Source organism: Haliotis rubra, unplaced genomic scaffold (assembly GCF_003918875.1).
Source record: "Haliotis rubra isolate DU_JTF1 unplaced genomic scaffold, ASM391887v1 Scf705, whole genome shotgun sequence".
In the NCBI taxonomy this organism is placed as follows: Eukaryota; Metazoa; Mollusca; class Gastropoda; order Lepetellida; family Haliotidae; genus Haliotis; species Haliotis rubra.
The window spans coordinates 67,838-91,612 of NW_025767419.1; the positions used below are offsets into that span (position 1 = coordinate 67,838).

Sequence of the window (23,775 nt, forward strand, 5' to 3'; positions counted from 1 at the left end):
TGACAGTCCCGACCAGACGATAGGAAGGACAAAATCTCACCCTCAATCATGTAGACTCGTAGACGTCAGGTTACTGTCCCATAACCACCGACAGAGAGTCCATGCTCCCCTGTCTTACAAGACAAGTCAGTGCACGAGTGATGCGATTCCGTTTTAAAAGTAGCTCCTTTCTTAACAAATGGATCGTTTAAGACAGCTAGAATCCAGAATTCTCAGCATGTCTTCAAAAGATTTACTTCTTTTGTTTTGATAAGAGAAGGTGGACTAGGATTGATCGAGCTGTCACAGGGAATCTAGATAGGTGGCTGACCCACCACCTATCCGTCAGATTCAAGCAAGTATGAATCAGGATAAGGGAAAATTATGTAATTTTTATGATAAAATTGATATTTTATACTTATCCTGACTCATACGCTGAGAGCCCTCCCAACCGTCCTCTCTCTCCACTATCTGGCCTCCCTGCAAGCCTTAGTGGGGGGTTGATTCCCGGACAATATGGCCGTCTGTCACATGGGACTAGTGGCGGGAAGGAGGCAAAGGGGCCCTGTTAGGGTTAGTATGTATTTTGACTGTTCTTGGGAACATAAGGACAGAGGTTTCCACTCAACCCTCGGAAGGAAAGATTCCCCACATGGGCACAATGTGTGAAGCCCATTTCTGGTGTCCCCCGCCGTGATATTGCTGGAATATTGCTAAAAGCGGCGTAAAACTAAACTCAGTCAGTCAGAAGGAAAGGGAGATAAGCACAATATAAGTGCAAAATATCAATTTTATCATAGAAAATTATGTTAACTCTAATTGAATATGAAATTGTTCCTGTTTAACATTGTAGACATTCTATGGTGACCTGATGTTGGCTGATGGTCAGTACGGAGGAAGCCGAGGCAGGCGATGGAAAGTGGATTGGAACAACACACCCGCAGCCGATACAGATCAAACTCAAGTGTCTGCGAGGGGTCAAGGACAAACTGCCAGGTGAGGCAGCCATCTTGGTTTTCATTGTACACTCAGGAGAATATGGTCCTCAGAACACCAGTCAGTCAGACTTGATGACCTGGCTGACTGCATGTCATCGTGACTTGCTGGTGTAAATAGTTCCTCATGCCATCAGTCATTTGGTTTCCCTGGTCCAAACCGGATTATAAGCAGGCTGGCATTACTTATTGTCTTGATAAACAACATTCACATACACTATTGTTGTTTTTATTTGTTAAAACAGCTGAGTACAGTATAGAAAGTATAAACTTGATTTCTGTGAAGTGTGTTGTTGATGACATGGTTATTCTGGTTCTCCAGCTGGCCGCTACGTCCTGATGGTGTCGCTGTACAACCGTATGGGTGGTCACACCCTCCGCTGGTCAAAGATGAAGGGACAGCAGTGGGGTGGGGCCTCACTCCCCATCTTCCATGAGGGAAACTTCCACAACGTGGAGATGAAGGTATGTATCATGTTAAGTTCTCAAAGTTTTGTTGCTGTGTCAGTTTGTGAAGATAATAGTCATGATTTAGGGACCAGTGATTTATTATTTGGTAGTATGGTCAGAGGGAATGAGGGGAAGGTCACCCTAAAATATGACAAGCATAAGGAGAAGATTATTGTCATCAGTACATTAGTCAAAACCAGCCCTGGAATAAATTCAAAGATTCTGTGTCTTCATGTCCAGGTATTTAAGATACTTAGATGAAAGGAGTTTCTTGCTGACCCCTGATATACCAACAAAAAAGGCTTGTGTAATATTATCTGTCATGACAAAATCTAAACCTCAACTTTGATTATTGTAAAGTTCTTACTTTGTCAAATGTTACTATTGAAATATAGACATATAGACCTATGCCCAGTCTGCTTTCAAATTTGCATAATTATTTGGTTTTCTTTTATTAGGAATACGTTTTCTTTTATTAGGAATATAAGCTCTAGGTCTACAGAACTTTTTATATAGAGGGTACTAAACAACTACCAATTTTATTAAATGAGTTAATGATTTGGTACCAAACAAGCGAAAGCAAGTTTGAAACCAAATCTTTCACGAGTTTAATAAAAATGTTATTTCACTGAAGCAAGTTTAGTATTCTGTTTATTACTTAAATTGCTAGAAACTGCCTACAGTGTGATGACTCTCATATCAATTTTCCATGAGTCAAGCAAGGTCTAACACCATTGTGACAGGGGCATTAGCATTGTGACGTCATAACTGTAATCATTATGACGTCATGTCTAGCAGTATTACACTAGTGTAATATTGCCATAAAAATATTACACTGCAGTATCTTCCACGGTCAAGTAATAATTAAGCTATATTTTATTGTTCCGGGTATTTTCTTAAGTGCATTTTCATATGGATATCATGTCATTTACTCAATTTATTGCTGATAATAAAAATATATATACATGCAGAAATTCTGTATTAGATATGAAAAGTTCATAAGTTGATGAAAACATCCAATGTTCCTGCTGATCAGATCGACCAAAGCGTGTTCACTGTGCTGCCGTCCAAGCCGTCCCTGAGGCCCGGGATGGCGCTGGTGTTTGAGCTGTTCCTGCTGCGGGGATCGGTTGTACCCACTGACCGGGTCATCTCCTGGGGTGTGTTCCCTATCTGTGATGGCCAGTTCGACATCATTGAGGGCAAGTAAGTACACCAAATATCACAGTTCAATACGATGGTGAGTTTCGTTTGTCAAATTAATTCCCGATCCACTAACCTGTGGATGCTTTGTTTTGTATGTACCCATTGCTTGTCTGTGAACAGACTGGCTATCTGATTAAATCTTATCTTTTTCTCCAATACTATATCCTCTGTATGAGCTTTGAGACTTCAGAGAATATAATCAGGGAATGCCAAAACACCATGTCAGTTTTGAGTGACATGGCATCAGACCCCCAGAAGGAAGTACTCTAATTACCATAGATATGCCAAATTTTGAGGACTGAAAAAGCAGTCTGTAGAAAGGGGTTGGCTTATCTACAGGTTACACTTTTGTCAAACTATTTTTCGGGTGGTTAGAAAACAACATTGTATCGCTTCACGTGAACGAACAAGAGAAGACAACTTTGTTAGTAAAGACATAAATTTGCAATTAAACATCACTAGACAAGATTGTTTACCATTTCAGTTTTAATTTGTTTTTGCTGGGCATTGTCTTATATACAGGGATTAAGATTACCGTGTGTATTTGTCTCATATACAGAGCCGGAAACAGCAATCTCTGTGCACACATTTCCCCACGTGTGGTGATTTAAAACATACCCAATAAAATAATGATATGAACTAAGTGTTTGTGTTTTTGTTTGTGTCTGTGTGCCCTCACGTCTTTGTACCCTGATTCTAGGTATCACTGTTCATTAATCGCTGTTTTTCTGGTTCTGACTTATTATTTAGAGCCTGCCATGATATATCTGCAATATTATTGAATTGGCAATTCCAAGGATGGATGAAAAATGGTGGGTTATCCTGCTCATGAATGCACATGTGTGCACATTGTAGACTGTTAAGAGATGCTGGTATTGTGCCCTCTCACTCACAGTTTTGTTTGTCCAGGTACCAGTGTCCTCTCACTCACAGTTTTGTTTGTCCAGGTACCAGTGTCCTCTCACTCATGTTTTGTTTGTCCAGGTACCAGTGTCCTCTCACTCACTGTTTTGTTTGTCCAGGTACCAGTGTCCTCTCACTCACAGTTTTGTTTGTCCCGGTACCAGTGTCCTCTCACTCATGTTTTGTTTGTCCAGGTACCTGTGTCCTCTCACTCACTGTTTTGTTTGTCCAGGTACCAGTGTCCTCCTCACTCATGTTTTTTGTTTGTCACTGGTACCAGTGTCCTCTCACTCATGTTTTTGTTTGTCCGGTACCAGTGTCCTCTCACTCACTGTTTTTTGTTTGTCCAGGTACCAGTGTCCTCTCACTCATGTTTTGTTTGTCCAGGTACCAGTGTCCTCTCACTCACTGTTTTTTGTTTGTCCAGTTTTGTACCTACCAGTATCCTCTCACTCATGTTTTGTTTGTCCAGGTACCAGTGTCCTCTCACTCACTGTTTTGTTTGTCCAGGTACCAGTGTCCTCTCACTCACAGTTTTGTTTGTCCCGGTACCAGTGTCCTCTCACTCACAGTTTTGTTTGTCCAGGTACCAGTGTCCTCTCACTCACTATTTTGTTTGTCCAGGTACCAGTGTCCATTCCTGAGAGGTGAGATGGACCCTAACATCGACAAACATGAAAAGGTGGAGGAGCTTATGGCCTCGGACCTTGATCACTGGATGAGCAATCTGTATTTTGAGATTGTCAAACTGCCAAGGTGTGTAGCCAGTCAAGACTATAATGAATTTCATGCTAAATGCACAATTGTTATTAACATATAGATATACTCATCAGATTGCAAAGACTTATGTACAGATATTATTCCATATAGCTTAACAAAGTATCATACAACAGTATGCCATCATGGTAACTTCAGGAGAATTATTTGAGGAATATTTGAGGAATAAAATAAACTTAAGATATATCTTTTGTCATAAGCGAACAAGATAGCTTTGATCGTGATTATCTTGAATGTCCAGTTGTCAGCTGTACAAACTACATATTTAGGACCTACTGTCTATTTCATCCAGGTTTTGAATTGACTCCAACCTGATTCCACAACCAAGTTTGTTGTGACTCATTTCGTTGAAGAGTTAACACCATCCAGACACCACTTAGATGTGTGCTTGTGGTCCTGGTTTCAGGTACATGGCGGGACAGAAGGAGTACGAGGTGGAGCTACAGTTTACATCCGGCATCACTGGCTACCCCGACCGCATCCGCACCGGCTGGGAGGAGAACAAGGATGGGGAAGAGCCAGTTCCTGGCTCCACTAGCGACATGGCCTCCGACAGAAGCCAACGGTATGTACAGAGCCGTCACAGATCAGTCACTATGTTCACCTGTAGGGGTTCACCTGTGAAGATCTGGGTTCAAATTGATCTTCAGTAACCCATGCTTGTCGTAAGAGGTGACTAATGGGATCGGGTGTTCAGGCTTGCTGACTTGGTTGACACACGTATCCCAAATTGCGGAATTTGATGCTCATGCTGTTGATCACTGGATTGTCTGGTCCTGACTCAATAATTTAGACTGCTACCATATAACTGGAATATTGCTGAGTTCGGCGTTAAGCAACAAACCAACGTAGGGGTTCCGTGTTTCTAAGGTTTGCAGCACACTTTGCTTGTTGTAAGATGCTACTGATGAGACGATCAGATTTAGTGACTTGTTCATTGCATGTTGTCAGATGGAATGTTGTTCATAATGATATCAGTCACAGTTTTGCCAGCAGTATTGGTTTGTGTGGTATTATGCAGTAGTCACTCTTTCATTATTTTCTATTGATTTGTTCATGAAGATATTTTTAATGATTAAGAAATTACCACTTCACACTGAACTTTCCAGAACTACTTTCTTTTACATTTGTTATGGATCTGCTCAGACAAAGTTCTATTTGTCAAATGTTCGTATGCTATGTGCATTTATCTTTTCTGTATGAACATACAGACTTTTCTTTCAAGAGAGATGTTTGAATATCATATATTTATGCAATTATATCACTCTAAACATCTTTTATTAACAAAACCCATTATATTTTGTGTATATTTTCTTTGTTTATTCTCTTCTGTCCTCTGTTTACAGAAACTCCCAGCCAAGCCTGATGGGAAACACTTCCAGTGACCTTGACACCACAAACCAGTCTGTGGCTGCAACAACCAAAGTGAGGCTCTCAGAGAAGGGCAAGAAGGTAACAACCTGTAGAAGATGGAGTAGATAATGTAAAACTAACTTAAGGACATCCAACAAGATGTGTGGTTGGTGGGTGATGTGTGGGTGATGGGGATTTATTACCCTTAAGATACAGTTGTCGAATTCTGATTGGTCAACAACCAACGTGAGGCTCTCGGAGAGGGGCAAGAAAGTAACAACCTGTAGAAGATGAAGAAGATTATGTAAAACTAACTTAAGGATATCCAACAAAATGTGTGGCTGGTTGGTGATGTGTGGGTGATGGGGATATATGTGTGTTGGTTTGGTATTTTGAGTAGTACTTCTCTGAAGTCCACACCTTTGATTTGATTTGTAATACAAGCCTCTTGTGTGATTCAGCGTGAGATAACCCCGCCCACCACCATCGTGTCGCGGCTGATACAGAGGGAGGACAAGAAGACGAGGATGGAGGACAGTGACTCCAACAGCGACGCGGAGTCAGAGGACAGTCTGTACCATGCCAAGAAGCGGGATGACTTCAAGCCGGTCAAGGGCATGCCAGGAATGTACTACAAGGTGAGACCGCCTGGACTGTTGGACCATCTGACATGATGGTTCCATTATTGATGAAGTAAATCCTGGCTAGGGAATCATATACCTTTTGGCTTATTGATTTCCATGTGGATTTCCTGTAAAGAATTAAAAGGTTGTGTATTTTTATGACTGCAAGATTCTTGTATTTTGTGTGGATATGTTCACTGTATTACATACTTTTTCTGCAAGTGTTATATCATTATGTATGAAGAAAATTTAGTTTATTATTACATCACTGGAAATATGTTGGGTGAACAGTAATTTAGTATTAAAAGTGAAAAGGATTCTGCAGGGATTGGGATAGAGAACTTTGACAATGGGCCATTTTCAGGATTATTAGCCATTTTCTGAATTGAGAATGGGCCACTGCCCTTGTATCAATAGTAAACGTAAAAATCTTAATGGGCCATATTTTTTTCTAATGTGCAAAATGGCCCATGACCCCTACCTTTCCCAATCCCAAGTTTCTGTCTTGTTTACTAACTATGTCAAGTCAATAAAGTTCCAAACTCTCATCACATCTGCTGTGATGCTTCATTGGGTGTACGTCTGATGACAACTCCATAATAAGTTGGGTCAGTGAACTCATCCAGCTAACTTTGAGGATTCTAAATTCTCTGTGCAAGTGAGCAAAGCATTCAGAGGAGCATATCTTACCTTTTTAAATCGAACATAAATGGGCAGCTCTGAATGGAACATGAAAAAAGCTGTGCTGGTATATTGTTATGAATATCTTCAGAGCATTATGGCATTTACCCCTAAAACAGCACTTTTAGGAGTAGGCTTTACTTGTGCTAACGATAGGTTTCTTCTCTTAAAAAGGGCAGTGGGGTAGTCTAGTGGTTAAAGCGTCCGCCCATCACGCTGAAGACCCAGGTTTGATTCCCCACATGGGTACAATGTGTAAAGCCCATTTCTGGTGTCCCCCGCCGTGATATTGCTGGAATATTGCTAAAAGTGGCGTAAAACCATACAGACTTACTCACTTGTCTTAAAATTGATAATTCTAGTTTGTCAAAAGGTGAAGCAAGATTTTTGTGGAAAGCTAGCGTCTGAATGGCTCATGAACCTACTGATCCTCCAACATTTAAACATTTCCCGTACAGAGCTACCTGAACAACCCAACAGACATGTACTACAGGAAGATGTTTTCGCTGTTGCCGAAGACACCAATCCTGGCGCCACGTAACAGGAAGAAGACGCTGACCCATGTCGAGCAGCTGGAGCAGCACACCTTCCGTGTACAGTGAGTAGGACTAAGTCATTGTAGGAATACTGTCATGATCTGATACATATATCAACATAGGAGGTGGAGTAGCCTAGATAGCTAGTGATTTGCTTATCACATCGAAGGCCCAGTTTCGATTCACTATGTGTGCAGTGTGAAGCCTATTTCTGGTGTCAGCTTGTCTTGATATTGCTGGAATATTGCTAAAAGCGGCATAAAATCTACCTCACACACACATATATGTACGGTAGCAGTGTGATGCTCAATAAGTTGCATGAGGAGATGTGTTCCATCATCCTAGAAATATCCAAAGAAATCCAATGCATATATACCCAACATGTAAACCTTGACCCATGATGATCTGTGTTAGAACTGGTCTTCAACAACCTATGCTTGTCATGAGAGACGACCAATGGGATCAGGTGGTTAGACTTGCTGACTTGGTTGATGGATGTCATATTATCCAAAATATGCAGGTTGATGCTAGACATATTTTTCCTTATCCTGACTCATGCTCTTTTGCTTGTCTTCTTCTTCTTGCGAACATAGTGGAACACTTGTATCTCCTTATTTGAAGCTCCCTTCAAAATAAAATCACTAATTGGTACTCACCACGAGTTGCTCCCCTTTGCTTCCCCTGGCGGGAAAGGTGTCGCCACCCTCTGGCCATGTGCTCCACTCTCTCCTTCTTCGCCCAGTGAGCAGGATGTGAGAGCGCTTGTGTCTCCTTACACACCATATCCTTTGATAATCTCTTAGTTTTTTACCTCTCATAGGTTACTATAGAGGTATAGCTAGTATCCTTTACTATTTGTATTGATTAATTATCGTATTTCTACTGTTTATTCCGTGTATTAAGTGATTGTTCAGCTAACTTTTCGTTGATGAAAATCTATGCGATTTGTAGATTACGTTTTCTGCCTCCGATCCACATGTAATATGCCCTAGTTGTTCTCGCCCGTGTCGCGTTTAATTCGCGTTGCAGTTACTGCATTAATTTATCTCATTCTGCATTTAATAAATATCATCTTTGCGTCTTAAGACGTGCTGCAGATAGATCACGCAAACAAGGGCAAAACATGGCAGACAGTCCAGATATTCCATCCAGTCAACTGCTAGCGATCGACCCTCTCCCGTCTGGTGTTCTGCTAGAGACCCCTGCGGCAGAGGAACGTGGGACGCAGTCCGTTACCTCGAAGAAACGACCGGCCTCCCCAGACATCCCGTCATTGCAGACCAAGTCTAAGAGGGCCTCATCGTCGTCTCAACGCAGATTGAGGACACCCAGGGCAGCGCAGACTTCCAAAGGGAAATCTACGAAGAGAATTGGGCCTCTACGATGATCAGCCGATAATCATCCCCGACTTACGGCAGAAGAAGCAACCGGTGTCAGCGACTGTAACTTCTGCAGAGATCACCATGCAGCCTGATGCCTCTACACCGACGTCAGACGTCATTGATGTGAACCCCATCGCAGAAAAGAGCGCCCGACGACTTCGTCTAGATCATCCCAGAAGACATGATCGCGGCGGTTTATGAACATCATGGAGGACCACTACAAACTGCTTGAAGCGAAAGCGTCGAAACCAGCGAAGGCTCCAAGCGTGAAATTAGCGACAGAGGCACCCCCGTCAGCGTAGCAGCCAAAGGCGATGTCACCTTGCCGGCGAAGGAAGTCCGCACCACCTTGGCCGAAGGACCTAGATGTACAGCCTTCGCGAAGGCCCAGCGCGGGAAAATCATCACCATCTTCGATTTCATCTCTGAATATGGACTCAGACCATCAGACATCCGCGGAGGCAGCCAGCGAAGGTCATATCATCGATCCCGGACCGGGACGCAAATGAAGCTTCGGCGAAGGCATTAGCGAAAGGACATATGTTCAGATCCTCATCATCTAGAAGAACATCGAGGGACTGCGAAGAGCTTTGAAGCTATCAACATTCACCTCACAAGTCTCGAGATCATCCCATAGGCGATCTCCGCCGTTCATCACCAGGCGATCACCGTCAGATCTCCACATGAAGCGCACAAGTCAACTAGATCGCATACAAACCTCATCAGATATACAGACAGCTACGCGCGGTCGAAGAAGCATCCACAATTTGTTAATGATGATGGTTTGAGGATGATGGAGAATCATATTTTCTGATGCAGAATCACGGTATTGGATGGTCAATAACCTAGATCTCACATCACCATCTAAAAGTGGCAATACGGCGCCTTGAGGCGTATTTGATGAAGGAAGATGATCAGATGCAATCACTCTACCCCGATCGACCCGATTGCGGCAGTGCCACAGAATCTAGATGCAGCTTTCCAGAAAGCTCACGAAAGTTCAGATACCACATCTGCCCAACTTTCAAGCCAAGAAGTTCTCCATAACATGGACTCCTTCTACAAGGCCCAGGACATCGATGAGAACTATAAGATCATCAGCGATGTAAAGAACAAGATTTACAAGATGGATGATGCATGAAGTTGGCTCATATAGAAACCATGGCCGAGGCGTATGTTCTTTGGGTTAAATAGATCTAGGGCGATCAATGAGACTCTTATTACTAGATTCGGGATTCCACGGCGAGGAAGATGATAGAATGATTTATTCTGCCTTACTTATGCAAAGAAAAAGATCAGCAGTTTTAGCGGATCATCTTGCATCTGTTTCAGCAGCACCCACCTTGGCTTCGTCGTCAAGGCCTCCTAAGCCTCCTGTAATTGGGGAGAACTTTACAGCCCACTTTATACAGCCCCATGGTGGAGCAACATCCATCTTTGGCCGGAGAAATGCGACAAAATTAAGCCAAGGAAGTCTCTAAGGATTCCAGGAAGTCCTTATGATTAGATCGATGGATACACTAGCCAGCGTCATTAGATCGAACTTCACAAAGATACTCAGGCAGATCTAAGTTCACGGGCCTACAAAGAGCAAGAGACAGGAAGATAGCCAGCTCTAGAGGTAAAGATTCTTTTAAGTAAGCCCATATGGCAACTATAGAGGAGGATCAGGAAGAGGCAGGACACCCAGAGGTTCCGCAATTATAGGCAGCTGAAACACAGGTTGAACGACTGAGTCTTCCACCCCAGCCCGTTCCAGTACAGCCAACTCAAGTGGGTGGGCCTCCAACTACACTGGGAAAACTGGGGAATATTGCAAGACCCTTCGTCTCCAACATTCTTCAACACGGTTCGTATCCCTCTACAGGCCAAGCCTCGCTGACAATCAAACCCCCAAGTTGATTTACAAAGCGCAACAACTACCAAAGATAAGAGAGGCTGTTTCATCACTCCCTATCCAAACAGGCCATAGAAGTAATACCGATCAAACAAGCGTCGAACCAGGTTTCTACTCCCCAGTTTTCCTGGTTCCCAAGAAAAACTCCGCGGAGAATACAGACTCATCTACAACATGAGCTTTTTTCAACAAGAACTATCTACGCCAAACCACCAAAGTTTGGCATGATACATTTACCTCAGCTTCGCCAGATGATTAGTCCTATGGACTACATGGGCAGCATAGATCTACAGGATGCCTACCTGCACATCCCCATTCATCCGATTCAGGAAATACCTCACGATTTACTCTAGAAGGGCTACATTACCAGTGGAAAGTACTCCCATTGAATATCATCAGCCCTGGCTATTCCGCGAGGATAGCGAAACCGATTATCAAATTTCTACATCGTCAAAGGAGCTCGCTTGATGCGTTTTACCTCGACGGACGGGATACAAGTAGATCAAGATCACTGCGTCTCAAACTACAGTTAAATTACATCATAAAGCTACTAACACAACTAGGTTGGTTAGTAAACTTACGCAAAGTGGGACCTAGTACCATCGCCAAGACCTGCAGTTCCTAGGTATTGATTCATCACAAATCATAACCCGTATTATGGTACCAGAAGACCGTTGGCTCAAGATACAGCAGACCATTCCACCAGCTCTACTCTCTCGTTACCACTCGCGACAATGGCAGAGCCTACTAGGTCTTCTCACATCAGCCCAAGACATGACTGTCACGGGCAGATTACAGTCACGTCCCCTACGGGTCCTCATCAGCACATCTCAGCGATGTACAACCATTCAGTCTACGAAACATCTCAGACCGCATCTACTATGGTGGACCAGAAATCGAATGTCTGCGAAGGGATTTGTTTAGCAGAGCAGGAATACAAAACCCATCTGTATGTAGGCAGCGTCACTCCAAGGTTGGGAGCTCATCTCACCAACCACCGCGATATCAGGGTTATGGAATCAGCAAGAATGCAAACTCCATATAAACAGTCTAGAAATGAAAGCTGTAATCAGCCATTCTACATTGGAGCACATTTCTACAAAATGCGGCCTAATGATCCATACAGACAATTAGACGGTGCGTTCTACATAAACAAGCAAAGGCTCAGCGAGATCGATGAACCTTTTGAACCTAAGCTTTCAACTGTTAGATTTAATACAAGATCTAAATCTACATGTCAGAGCAGTGCACATTCCGGAGCCAGAAATATACTAGCAGGCGGCTCTCTCTGCGGCCTCATCTACCATCACCGACAGAGTGGATGATCAACAGGGAAATTTTGCACAGATAATCAAGCAATTAGGGCGCCCGCTAATAGACCTATTAAGCCCGCAGCGATTCAACAATCAGCTACCGACATTAGGTGTCACCAGTCCCAGACCCCAAGCGGGCAGCGGGCGGCTCTAAGTCTATCATGGGAAGGCCTCAATGCGTGCAGCGTTTTCGCCGCCAGCAATAATACCTCAAGTATTACAGAAAATCAGACAAACACAGAGCCCACAACTCACTTTGGTCGCCCTACCTGGCCGGCCAGAGCGTGGTTTCCCATACTAATTCAAGAAATCGGTCAACCAACACTGGAGCTACCCCAAGCGCAAACCTGTTAATTCATCCTCACACCAAACAAGTGCTGCGGAAACCCAGCAATGTTCCAACTACACACGTATGGACTGTATACAAATGTGTTTAAACAAGAGGATATTCTGCCAGGGCGGCAAAAGCAGTCAACGCTTGCCTACGTTACTCAACTCGTGGCTTGTCACGGCGACAAGTGGCACAGTTTGAAAATTATGCAACAAAGAAAGGGTTTACAGCAAGAGGCTTCACAACCTCCAAGTGGCAGACTATTTGTGTTACCTACGCCAAAACAAACATTTAAAGGTTCAGCGATATCAACATATCTTTGCGGCTTAGTTCTGTAATCACCATGAGAGCGGGTGTCAAATTGACAAGATCTCCAGAGTTACTGGCCTTACTACGAGCTTTCGATTGGAGGACCAAAGCGGAAGTTCCACGCCCAGCTTGGGATCTGAATGTAGTGTTACAACACCTCACGAGTGAGGTCTATGAACCTTTGGAATCGACAAACTTTGAATTTCTCTCACAGATAACACTGTTTCTGCTATCGCTAGCCACAGCAGCAAGAATGTCTGAAATTCGCGGCTCTGGATTACGAGGATACAGTTTGATGACAATCATAACACAGCGCACCTCGGATTAAGATGGGATTTCATCGCAAAAAAATCAACTGCCAGGTCAACCAGACAGATTATTCCACATCCGGCTATCCTCTATTCTCGGATCACAAGATACACAAGACCTATCACTGTGTCCGGTAAGAGCTCAAAGTTTATTTCTGACGATCCAAAACAAGGAGAAGATTTCTCAAGCGTTTATTCATCCCTTATAAGCCTCACGAATCAAACAGAAGTGTCACGGACCACAATATCTATTTGGATAAGGACTCTCATTCTCCGTGCCTACAAGGCAGCAGGCTTGGACCCACCAACAGCATCAAATCCACATGAGATCAGGGCACTGGCCTCTACCCTGCGCCCTACGGTAACTGTTCCTTGAACTGCGATTATGGAAGGATGCTATTGCAAATCTAACATGGTATTTGCTAATCACTACCTGAGAGACATCACTACAGAAGATGTCTCTGGCATTCACCATTTAGGACCACTGGTCCCGGCTCAGCAACTGACAGTCCCTCGTTGAAGCGTTAAAATATTATCCTCACAAGATTAATATGTATTTTATACATACTCATCTAGCTTATAACTCTACGGAGTTTTAGGGCTATGTATATATGTTCAGCTTAAGTATTCAACCTTAAGCATATACTTTCAGTATAGTCAATTTCAGTGCCTCTATCAGAGTCACCTATATATATATATATAATTTATATGTATTGTTCAATATATTCATAATGTAATTCCCCTTTAATGGCTTTATATAACCTATGGTTTCTTTATACAGGAAACATCCTAAATCTAAGCCTTCATGAAGTTCCGTGAGGGGATATTACAGTATATCTATACAAAATCACTAATTATAAATCCAAAGTATTATGTTACCCACCTCCGTTCCATTAGGATGCTACAAGCAAAGAGCATGAGTCAGGATAAGGGAAAATATGTAATTTTTAGAGTAAAATTGATATTTTATACTTATCCTGACTCATGAGGTTAACCCTCCATCCTCCCACATAACACTTTGGATTTCCTGTAAATTCAAGTGTTGGGCTCGCTAAATCAGGAGAGTGGAGCACATGGCCAGAGGGTGGCGACACCTTTCCCGCCAGGGGAAGCAAAGGGGAGCAACTCGTGGTGAGTACCAATTAGTGATTTTATTTTGAAGGGAGCTTCAAATAAGGAGATACAAGTGTTCCACTATGTTCGCAAGAAGAAGAAGACAAGCAAAAGAGCATGAGTCAGGATAAGTATAAAATATCAATTTTACTCTAAAAATTACATAATTTACTGACCGCTAGTTGGAATATTGCTGAGTGCTGCGTGAAATAACAAACAAAATATGTCAACCATGCATACTTGTATCATGGCACAGAGAATGTGATGTACCAAAAGTTTTGTAAATCATTACATCCAGGTAAAGTTACACAGTGCAGGTGGATTTGACATTGCTATTAACTCACTCACTCTAACATCTCCTTCTCAGACCTCCGTTCAGCGGCAAGGGTCGCCTGGCTCAGAATGGTCGTGAGAAGTTCAGCTACATCCGCCGCCAGTTCCTTGCGGAGCTGGGTCTGTCCCAGTGGCGGAGCCGGGAGTTCTGGGGCATGATGCTGATGTTCATCCTGGTGTTCTTCCTGACGATGACACTCCACTACGTCGGCCAGTGGCTCTTCCTCAGCGCCATCTCCATCCCCATCAACAAGTGAGTGTCGCGAAAATCATGTGAGGGAGGTCATGGGGTCAGAACCTTGGTTTCAATTTTTGATAAGCATTATCACTATTTCGATTCGATATTTCAATACCTATTTAAATTATTTCCACACAGCCAGAATGTAATTTTGACTCCAAATTGAGCAGTTTCGAGCGCTGAAATATGGTGAAACATGATTGGTTGACGCCAGGCTAATTTTTCAATGAGAATTGTTGTTGTATACATTGCCAAGTTTCACGCTAAAAAAGCTGACTCTGAGAGTTAAATGAATTCTGATGTTTTTACTTGTATGAAGAATCAAATTGAAAATGATCGAATTGAGGGTCCAATATTGATAATCGAATCGAATCAAGTTCTGGATGATTCGTTGCAGCCCTAGTGGCTAGTCCTTTCCCTAGATTATTCACAAACACACACACATTTCCATGGTTGGTTACCATGTTTGTTGCCCCCAGATTTGAGTTCCTGCCCTACACTGTGAAGCTGAACTACCAGGCCACGCTGCTGCGAGCCAGAGAGGAGATCGCCGTGGTGTTCTTCGGGCCCCTGATCAACATCCTCGTCTTCTGCCTGCTGGTGGTGTTTGCCTGGATCTGTCCGAAGATCTTCTCCATCTTCCCCGACCTCTGCTCCAAGTTCGTCATCTCCTTTGGCCTCTTCACATGCCTCGACCCTCTCTTCATTCTAATTGTGGACTGTTGTATGCAGGTGGGTTGGAGGATGTTATACAGTAAACACATCGTTATGTATGGATGGCTTGACATAGGTTTGGTAACATAGGTTTTGTTACATAGGTTTCATAACATATGCATTCATATTCTGGGTTAGAATATTGATCTTCAGTAACCCATGCTTATCGTAAGAGGCGACTAATGGGATTGGGTGATCAGGCTCCCGACTTGGTTGACGCATGTCATCAGTTCCCAATTGCGTAGATCGATGCTCATGTTGATCACTGGATTATCTGGTCCAGACTCGATTATTTACAGACCACCGCCATATAGCTGGAATATTGCTGAGTGAGGCATAAAACTAAACTCACTCACTCACTCATATTCAGATGCAGATCTGTAAAATTGCCCTGAAATTATTATGCACGTATCATAGTCATTCAGTATGCACCTTATATGACTATAATGTGTTACTGTGGTCACTAAAGATGTACCCGTGAAGATCTGGGTTAGAATTGATCTTCAGTAACCCATGCTTGTCTTAAGAGGCGACCAACGGGATCGGGTGGTCAGGCTTGCTGACTTGGTTGACACATGCCATCGGTTCCCAATTGTGCAGATCGATGCTCATGATGTTGATCACTTGGTTGCCTGATCCAGATTCAATTATTTACAGACCACTGCCATGTAGCTGGAGTATAGCAGGGTGCAGCTTTAAACAACCAACCAACAAACAAAATACTAAAGATGTAGCTTTAACATAATTCTCTGACACCTCCAACTGTGATTGTTTATGGTTGAGGATGTTCTAAAAATGTATCAAGGCCATTGATCTGCGTTACTCCTGTAGGTGATAGCAATGTGGTTTAAGTGTGAGAAGGGTAGCTTCATCATGTACACTTCATGGAGATACTGTCTAATTGTGGCCCCAGACCTACCTGAACGACAGTACTCAGCCCCTAGCTGATGCTGCTAAACTGTACTGGCACTTCTACAGAGCCCAGGGGTCTGGCCTGGCGGGCATCTTCATCACTGTCTTCCTCTACATCTTCACAAGCTTCATGGCCGGATCTGTCCTCTACATGTACTTCCTCAGGTAGGTGGGAGGAGGCATCTTGAGTCAGGAGTGTTTATATACTACACATCAAAAGTTTAGACTCACTTAAAACACTCACTTTATGTATTGTATATATATATGGTTACATAGAAGATGAATTTTTCCACTAACTTGGGGGAACCAACTGCAAACCTTATGCAGATGAATTGCACGAGGATCATGCATCAAATTGCAGAAAAGCATGTACAAATATCGTGCATGAGAACAGCTGTGTTTTGGTGTTAAGTTTTGTTAAGAATTCGTCAATTGTCACTTAGTTTCATCATTAAAACAATAATCTTTTCAACGTTACGAATTTGTTTTACAATACATCAATTCATGTGTAAACAGTACCTTTAAACCTTATGGAATATTTTGCAAAATCTAGTTTAGAACAGTTGACTGAAGTAAGTGGCTACATTTACATTAGTGAGTCTAAACTTTTGATGGGTAGTATATTTGTATTGTAACCCTGTGTAGTTGTGATCATCTACACAGCACATTTGGCAGACCACATCTACATCCAAGTCAGGCTCAAGAGATACTTAGCCTACCTAAAATGCCTGGTAGGCTGGAATTTTGTACATGAATATTTAGTCTCATGTGCAGCACCGATATTGTTTTTTTGACTGTATTGGCACTTTCAGTTCACACAGATATACACTGACACCTTGTACAAGCTTGCAGCCATACATAGCAGCCTAATGTTTTACTTTCAGACTGCATAACAATGGTCGTATGCTGGACATCTTCTGGCGTCTCCATGGTGATGAGGAACACTTTTTCGTGCCGTATGACCTGGAATTATCTAACCAGGAGCTCCACTACATCTGTAGGAGAGCTGAGCAGTGGCGAGGGGAGGAAGGAGAGAGGCGCAAAGTGGCAGTGTATGACTATGTATGGGAGGAAGAAGATGTGAGTATATAACATGTGTAAGGGAAATGGTGACTGATGGGGTTTAGGAAGTACAGGGGCAGGGATATCTTGTAGAGAGGAGGAGGGACAGGCATAACTGGTGGGGAGGAAGAGGGATGGGTAACTGGTGGGGAGGAAGAGAGACAGACGTAATTGGTTGGGAGGAAGAAGGATGGGTATCTAGTGGGAAGAAAGAGGGACAGGGGTAACTGGAGGGGAGGAAGGGGGATGGGTAACTGGAGGGGAGGAAGGGGATGGGTAACTGGTGGGGAGGAAGAGGGACAGGGGTAACTGGAGGGAGGAAGAGGACAGGGTAACTGGAGGAGGAAGAGGGAGGAACTGGGGAAGGGGTAACTGACAACTGGGGGGGAGGAAGGGGATGGGTAACTGAGGAGGAGGAAGAGAGGATGGAACTGGTGGGGGAGGGAGGAAGAAGGGTGGGGAGGGTAACTAGTGGGAAGGAAGAGGGACAGGGGGTAAGGAGAGGAGGGGAGGGGGGATGGGTAACTGGAGGGAGGAAAGGGGATGGGTAACTGGAGGGTGAGGAAGAGGGAGGAAGGAAGGGATGGGTAACTGGAGGGAGGAAGGGATGGGTAACTGGGAGGAGGAGGAAGGGGATGGGTAACTGGAGGGAGGAAGAGGGACGGGTAACTGGAGGGGAGGAAGAGGGATGGGTAACTGGGAGAAGGGGTGGGTAACTGGAGGGGAGGAAGGGGATGGGTAACTGGAGGGGAGGAAGAGGGATGGGTGTCTGGTGGAAGGGAGGAAAGAGGGACAGTAAGGGGAGGAAGAGGGGGTAACTGGAGAGGGAGGAACTGGTGGGAAAGGAGGGATGGGTAACTGGAGGGGAGGAAGGGGGAGGTAACTGGGGGGGAAGGGGATGGGTAACTGTGGGAAGGAAGAGGGAGGAAGAGGGACAGGGGGGTAACTGGAGGGAGGAAGGGGATGGGTAACTGGAGGGGAGGAAGGGGATGGGTAACTGGAGGGGAGGAAGGGGATGGGTAACTGGTGGGGGTGGGGAGGGAGACATAACTGGTGGGGAGGAAGAGGATGGGTATCTGTGGGAAGGAGGAAGAGGGACAGGGGGTAACTGGGTACTTTGGGGAGGAAGGAGGGGAGGAAGGGGGATGGGTAACTGGAGGGGAGGAAGCAATATTCCAGCAATATCACGGCAGGGGACACCAGAAATTGGTTTCACACATTGTACCCATGTGGGGAACCAAACCCAGATCTTCGGCGTAATGAGCGAACACTTTAACCACTAGCCCCACTACCCCCCTAATGGGGAGGAAAAGGGACAGGGGAAATCTGGCATCTGAAAGTTATTTAGATTTCTGTTTGTTAATGCTAGGGGTAGAAGGTAAATTGTTTTCATCACTAACATTTCAAAAGTGCTAGTAAGAGACAACAGCAACAATCAGGTACATAATGAGTAGACGCAGGTGTGAAACTGTCTGCATGTCATGTGCCTTGTGTTCCCCAGCTGGAGGAGAACATCTGGGATGAGAGTGGGGAGGAGGTCCGGGTGAAGACAGAGAACAGGAAAGAGATCACCACCCATGTTGCCATCCACACCATCCACCTGGACGGCCTCCGTGAGCTGTACCGACACTTCTTGCGTCTCCCTGATGGGGCCATTGTAGAGGTAGGCAGGACTCCTTCAGCAGCGTCACTACAACGTTACTGTTCCTCAGTACATGTTCAATCTCTGGCATTTCTCGAGCAAATTAGATCCCAAAAACGAGTGCTGATAGCAACTTAAATTTACAATAATGTTCTCAGTTTCTTAAGAAAACACAGAAACGATTCTTTCTAAGGATGCTCACAATTTGAAATTGCCGTACTGAAATGCCATGTGTCGATGATGCCAGTTAATGGTTGACTAAATAATGCTTTTGTTTGTGTAAAGTTATTTTTTTCATTTGACAGTACAGCAAACTATAGTTTAAACTAAAATTAGCTGTCCCTTTGAGTTTGTTATAACTACTTCCTTTATATGCATGACAGAAGAGACAGTTTATAACATCTGCCAATTCCCCATAAATGTCTTCGTTATAAACATAATTCACTGTATTTTGTTTTTGGGCAAGTGTAATCATGATGGTCACTTTCTCTGTGTATTGGTTTTGAAAACCAGTTAACCTTTATTATATTTCTACTATCATCTGTTCATAGGTGTTTGGGGACATATCGATCCCTGGTATGGACAAGGATGTGAAGGTGGCTCTAGAACGAGGTGCCAAGGACCTCGAGAACTTCATGGGCTCCCAGGTGAGCCTTCACAAGGTAGGTACAGCCTCACAGCAACAGTGGAGTTTGACTGAGGACTAAACATAATCGTGGTCACCATGTTGATTCAGAACTTCATTAGGTACCGGTTGGTTGAACAGTGTTGAATTGGTTTGATCCTGGCTTGACGAGAAATATTCTCAAGCACGACGTTAAACCCAATTTCACCTCACCTCACCTCACCTCGATCTTGGCTTGACATTGCATATGATTGCACAGTGAGATTAAGTGTGCTTCATGAGGTTGAAATGGAGTTTGGTTAAAGATGGGTTGGCCTTCACTTGGCCTAAAAATATATTGTATCAGTCAGACCTTTTTTCCTGTTTGTGTCATCAGCTGAGTTAAAAGGAATTTTAATTTGCAATGTAATGAGAAGTATTCGTGCTAGGGGTTGTAATGCTGAAAGGGGTGACGAAACTGAGATTAACTGGGTTAAGCATAAAGGGAAATGTTTTCTGCTTATAGATTCAGTAACTGGAGTGTGTTTGTATTATGGGAAGCTGTAAAAGACAGCTTTTCGCATTAGCTTTTTAAGTGAGCTAAGCAGAATGTTTGGTCATCTGTTGTAAGCAATTACTAGTTTAGTCACTACTGAGGCTCAATAGGCTAACAAAGTTGACCTCACTTACCAATTTAGGCTTCAGTTGAGAAAACATTGACCCCCATACTGGCTAGTTGTTCGTTTTGTTTTAAAAAAACATGAAGGCCATTTGTTGTGTTTTCCAGGTACGAGGCCGACAGACTGTATTCACTCGCAGTGGATTCCATGAGGACTCCGGAGAGGGGTCTTCACGATCACCCAGCAGTGCAGGATCTTATGCTGACAGGAAGAAGAAACTATAGACACAAAGTGACCTTCACCTCAATGTGACCTTAGCACCCATTAGTGTCCTTGACCTTTGGATGACGTACAAGTTTTACCGTATCTAATACTCCAAATGATGTTAGCATCAATGTGCATTAACTACAATTTAAATGAACAACACTCTTTTGATACAGAGATGACAACTATGTATGTAGATGTTTAGCAATATGGAAGTTAATGTGTGATGATCACGACTGTTAGTGATGAAACTGTTACAGAGGATGCCTCTCCCTGAGAATGTTATCAGGTCTTGTTATACAAGTTTAAGTGTGGTACTGTATCAGATGGTTGGCAGAATTACAAACATAAGGGCTGAATTTACCGCAAGTGGTCATGGTATTAGTTTGAATTGTGTGCAGTGGAGCAGTGCATCACAAAGGGTGTTTACAAATGACTATGGCTCCATTATTCAAGGGACAAATTAGTCATTACTTTGCTAATTTATTCTTAATATAAAAATGCACATTATAATAAAAATATATCCTGAAATTTCAAACATGCGTTGCAATGGACCAAAGTGAAGATAATCTTTTTATATTGTCTTCCAATTGCCTGAATTAGATAATTGAGTTGGGAATGTTTTTTTTTCCAATAATGAACCAGTTTAAAAAGTTATGATTGTGCTTAGGTTTATGTTACAATTAATCTATTTTTCATTTTCACTTGTCACACCAGAATTATGGGTGCATAATATTCCATTGAATATCAGTGTCTTGAAGTCATGGTTAGCTGGCAAACCACCATTGTGAAAGATGGAATAGTATCAAGAAACTGTATGACAAGTCCTGAAGTTGTTACCAAGGTAATGAAACTTTGTTGTAACTTGTTAATTTTGTTGTTCCTGATGGAAACAGGAATTACCAATACTGTACTGTATCAGAGTGTATTGATTGGTATGGGAAATGGAAAATATTGTTGATATCTATTGATACAGTCATCCATGTTTTTGTATTAACAAAGTTGAAAGAAATTGTTTCTTATAATGAAAATATTTATGATTCTACAAGAATTTTACCTGTCATTGTTATAGTAATGCTGCAATAAATTAGTTATTACTTTTCCATCCCCATTGTTAACAAAAGTTTTGTTTCGAGCATTTAAAATATATATACTTTTAAATAAAATATTTCAGGCATCTTTGAACATCATATGATGAAAAATATGATTCAGATGAAGACTGTTTGGTTTGGTTTACCACTGTATATGCATTCTTTTCAGCAAGTACTTTGAAGAGCAGGTCACAAATCTATGCTCATACCTACACATAGGGACGTACTGGAGTCAGGTGTTTGTTATGACGCAGATGGGGAGGAAAATATAATACTAAATTTATTACAGCTGATTATGTGATATTTTATGTGTTTTTACATCACTATATGTGTGATTTTTATGCCTTTAAAGACATCTGTGATAGCCACTTGGTGTAATTCCACGTTATTTTTGAATGACGTTTGTCATCTATTCATCATTTTGTTAATGGTTGTGGGAGTCCTTTACGTAGAACTGGACCATGGAGCTGGGATCATTATGCTCTTGACAATAGCAAGCAAAGGGGCTTGCTTAGCTTGATTAACCTAGATTGTACTAAGGATCCAGACATATATTATATATTGGTGAGTGAGTCAGAGGGAATCAGGGGTGGAGTCACTGAATGAGGAGTGATATAACAAGTAATACGCATATTTGGGAGGGTCATGAATAAATGGATGTTATATGATATAAAGTGCTTTTGCATTTTGTCTTGTTCGGGAGGGTCGTGAAAATAATATACAAGGATATGGAGAGGTAATAAAAAACATGAACGGTAATAGATGAGGATAATTAATTTTGGTACGTTAGTGAATCAGAAAATTTTGACCACCTCAACACTGTAATAAATGATCGGTACTCCCTTTTTGGTAAGATAAAGATAGCTCTTTGCTTGTTTTTAGCATGTAGAGAGTATCCCCCTTTTTGTAATATTGACAGTATTTGTTAACTAGATGTTTAACACTTTCCTTTGCAAGTATGACATTCAGTTTACAATGTTTTATCTAAATGACTTTGTTGTATAATTCAACATGTTGTGTGATGGCATCGCTTTATTTGAATTTATTTGATTTCATTTTGCAATATTTTTATCATTGAAATGCTATTTTTATCACATTGCATTTTAGCTATAATCAAAACTACATTTTGCTGCATTTACCATTATTAATCCACTGTGTATGAAATGAGGTAATCATGAGTCAACCCAATGTGCCTCAGAAACAAATCAAAATATATTTTTTCTGATAGGTGTTTAATAAATTATTTATCATGCAAGGAATGATATTGATTAAACCATGATATGACAAGTAATTGTTGTTTGACCTAAAATCAAAATATCCAAATACAAATTCTTTGTTATTAGAAAACAGTCAATTTTAATAACATTTTTTAAGGTTTCCAGTTATGAATGTCAGCCCCTTACCTGTCATTAGGGTTCCACCAAAGTCATACATGTATATCACCTGTATCGGTTTAGGGATTTTATAACAATGAAATAACTGACATTCTTTCCAAAGTGTTGTCAACACTACCCACTCTGGAAAGTGCAGAATGTTGACCTCATATATACACGTTATATCCAATCAGCATTACAAGGCGTCCGTCCAGCATTTTGTTCACTTGAGTTATCTTTTTATATATTTGTAACAAAGATTTGTTAAAATATCTGTTACTGTCTTTTGCTTCTATGTGCTGCTGGCAGCTAATAATAAACACTCTACATAAGAATCATCTTTTTTTGTTTTTATTTGATGCAATTAAAGGTGAGATAGTATTTCACACGCTATGTTGTCTACAAATGGATGCGGGGCGGTGGGGTAGGCTAGTGGTTAAAGCTTTGGCTTGTCACGCCTAAGACCCTGGTTCGATTCCCCACATGGGTAGAATGTCTGAAGCCCATTTCTGGTGTCCCCAGACGTGATAATGCTGGAATATTCCTAAAAAGTGGCATAAAACCATACTCACTCACTCACTACAAATGGATGCTATGTGTTAATACTGGTGTCCTCTGGAGGCTGTCTTAATTGGTTTATACACTATGATTCATGAATATTCATAAAAATTGTCTTTTCGGGACCCTCTTGTCCCTGTATTAAAAACAAAACATTTCTTTCAAACAAAAGAAGATACATAGTTTGTTTCAGTTCTTAGTCTAAACT

At 42.3% G+C, this 23,775-nt stretch overlaps 1 protein-coding gene across 1 annotated transcript; it reads left to right on the forward strand.

Annotated features, from left to right (window-relative positions):
* Positions 1–837: 837 nt before the first annotated feature.
* Positions 838–23,341, forward strand: LOC124259005. Its single transcript, XM_046693065.1, has 15 exons — positions 838–975; positions 1,297–1,439; positions 2,461–2,630; positions 4,158–4,289; positions 4,717–4,875; positions 5,657–5,762; positions 6,125–6,301; positions 7,426–7,565; positions 14,524–14,742; positions 15,207–15,459; positions 16,355–16,518; positions 17,238–17,433; positions 18,917–19,078; positions 19,609–19,719; positions 20,449–23,341. The coding sequence occupies exons 1-15, from the start codon at positions 861–863 to the stop codon at positions 20,563–20,565; spliced, it is 2,364 nt and encodes a 787-aa protein (XP_046549021.1). The 5' UTR covers positions 838–860; the 3' UTR covers positions 20,566–23,341.
* The last annotated feature ends 434 nt before the right edge of the window (positions 23,342–23,775 follow it).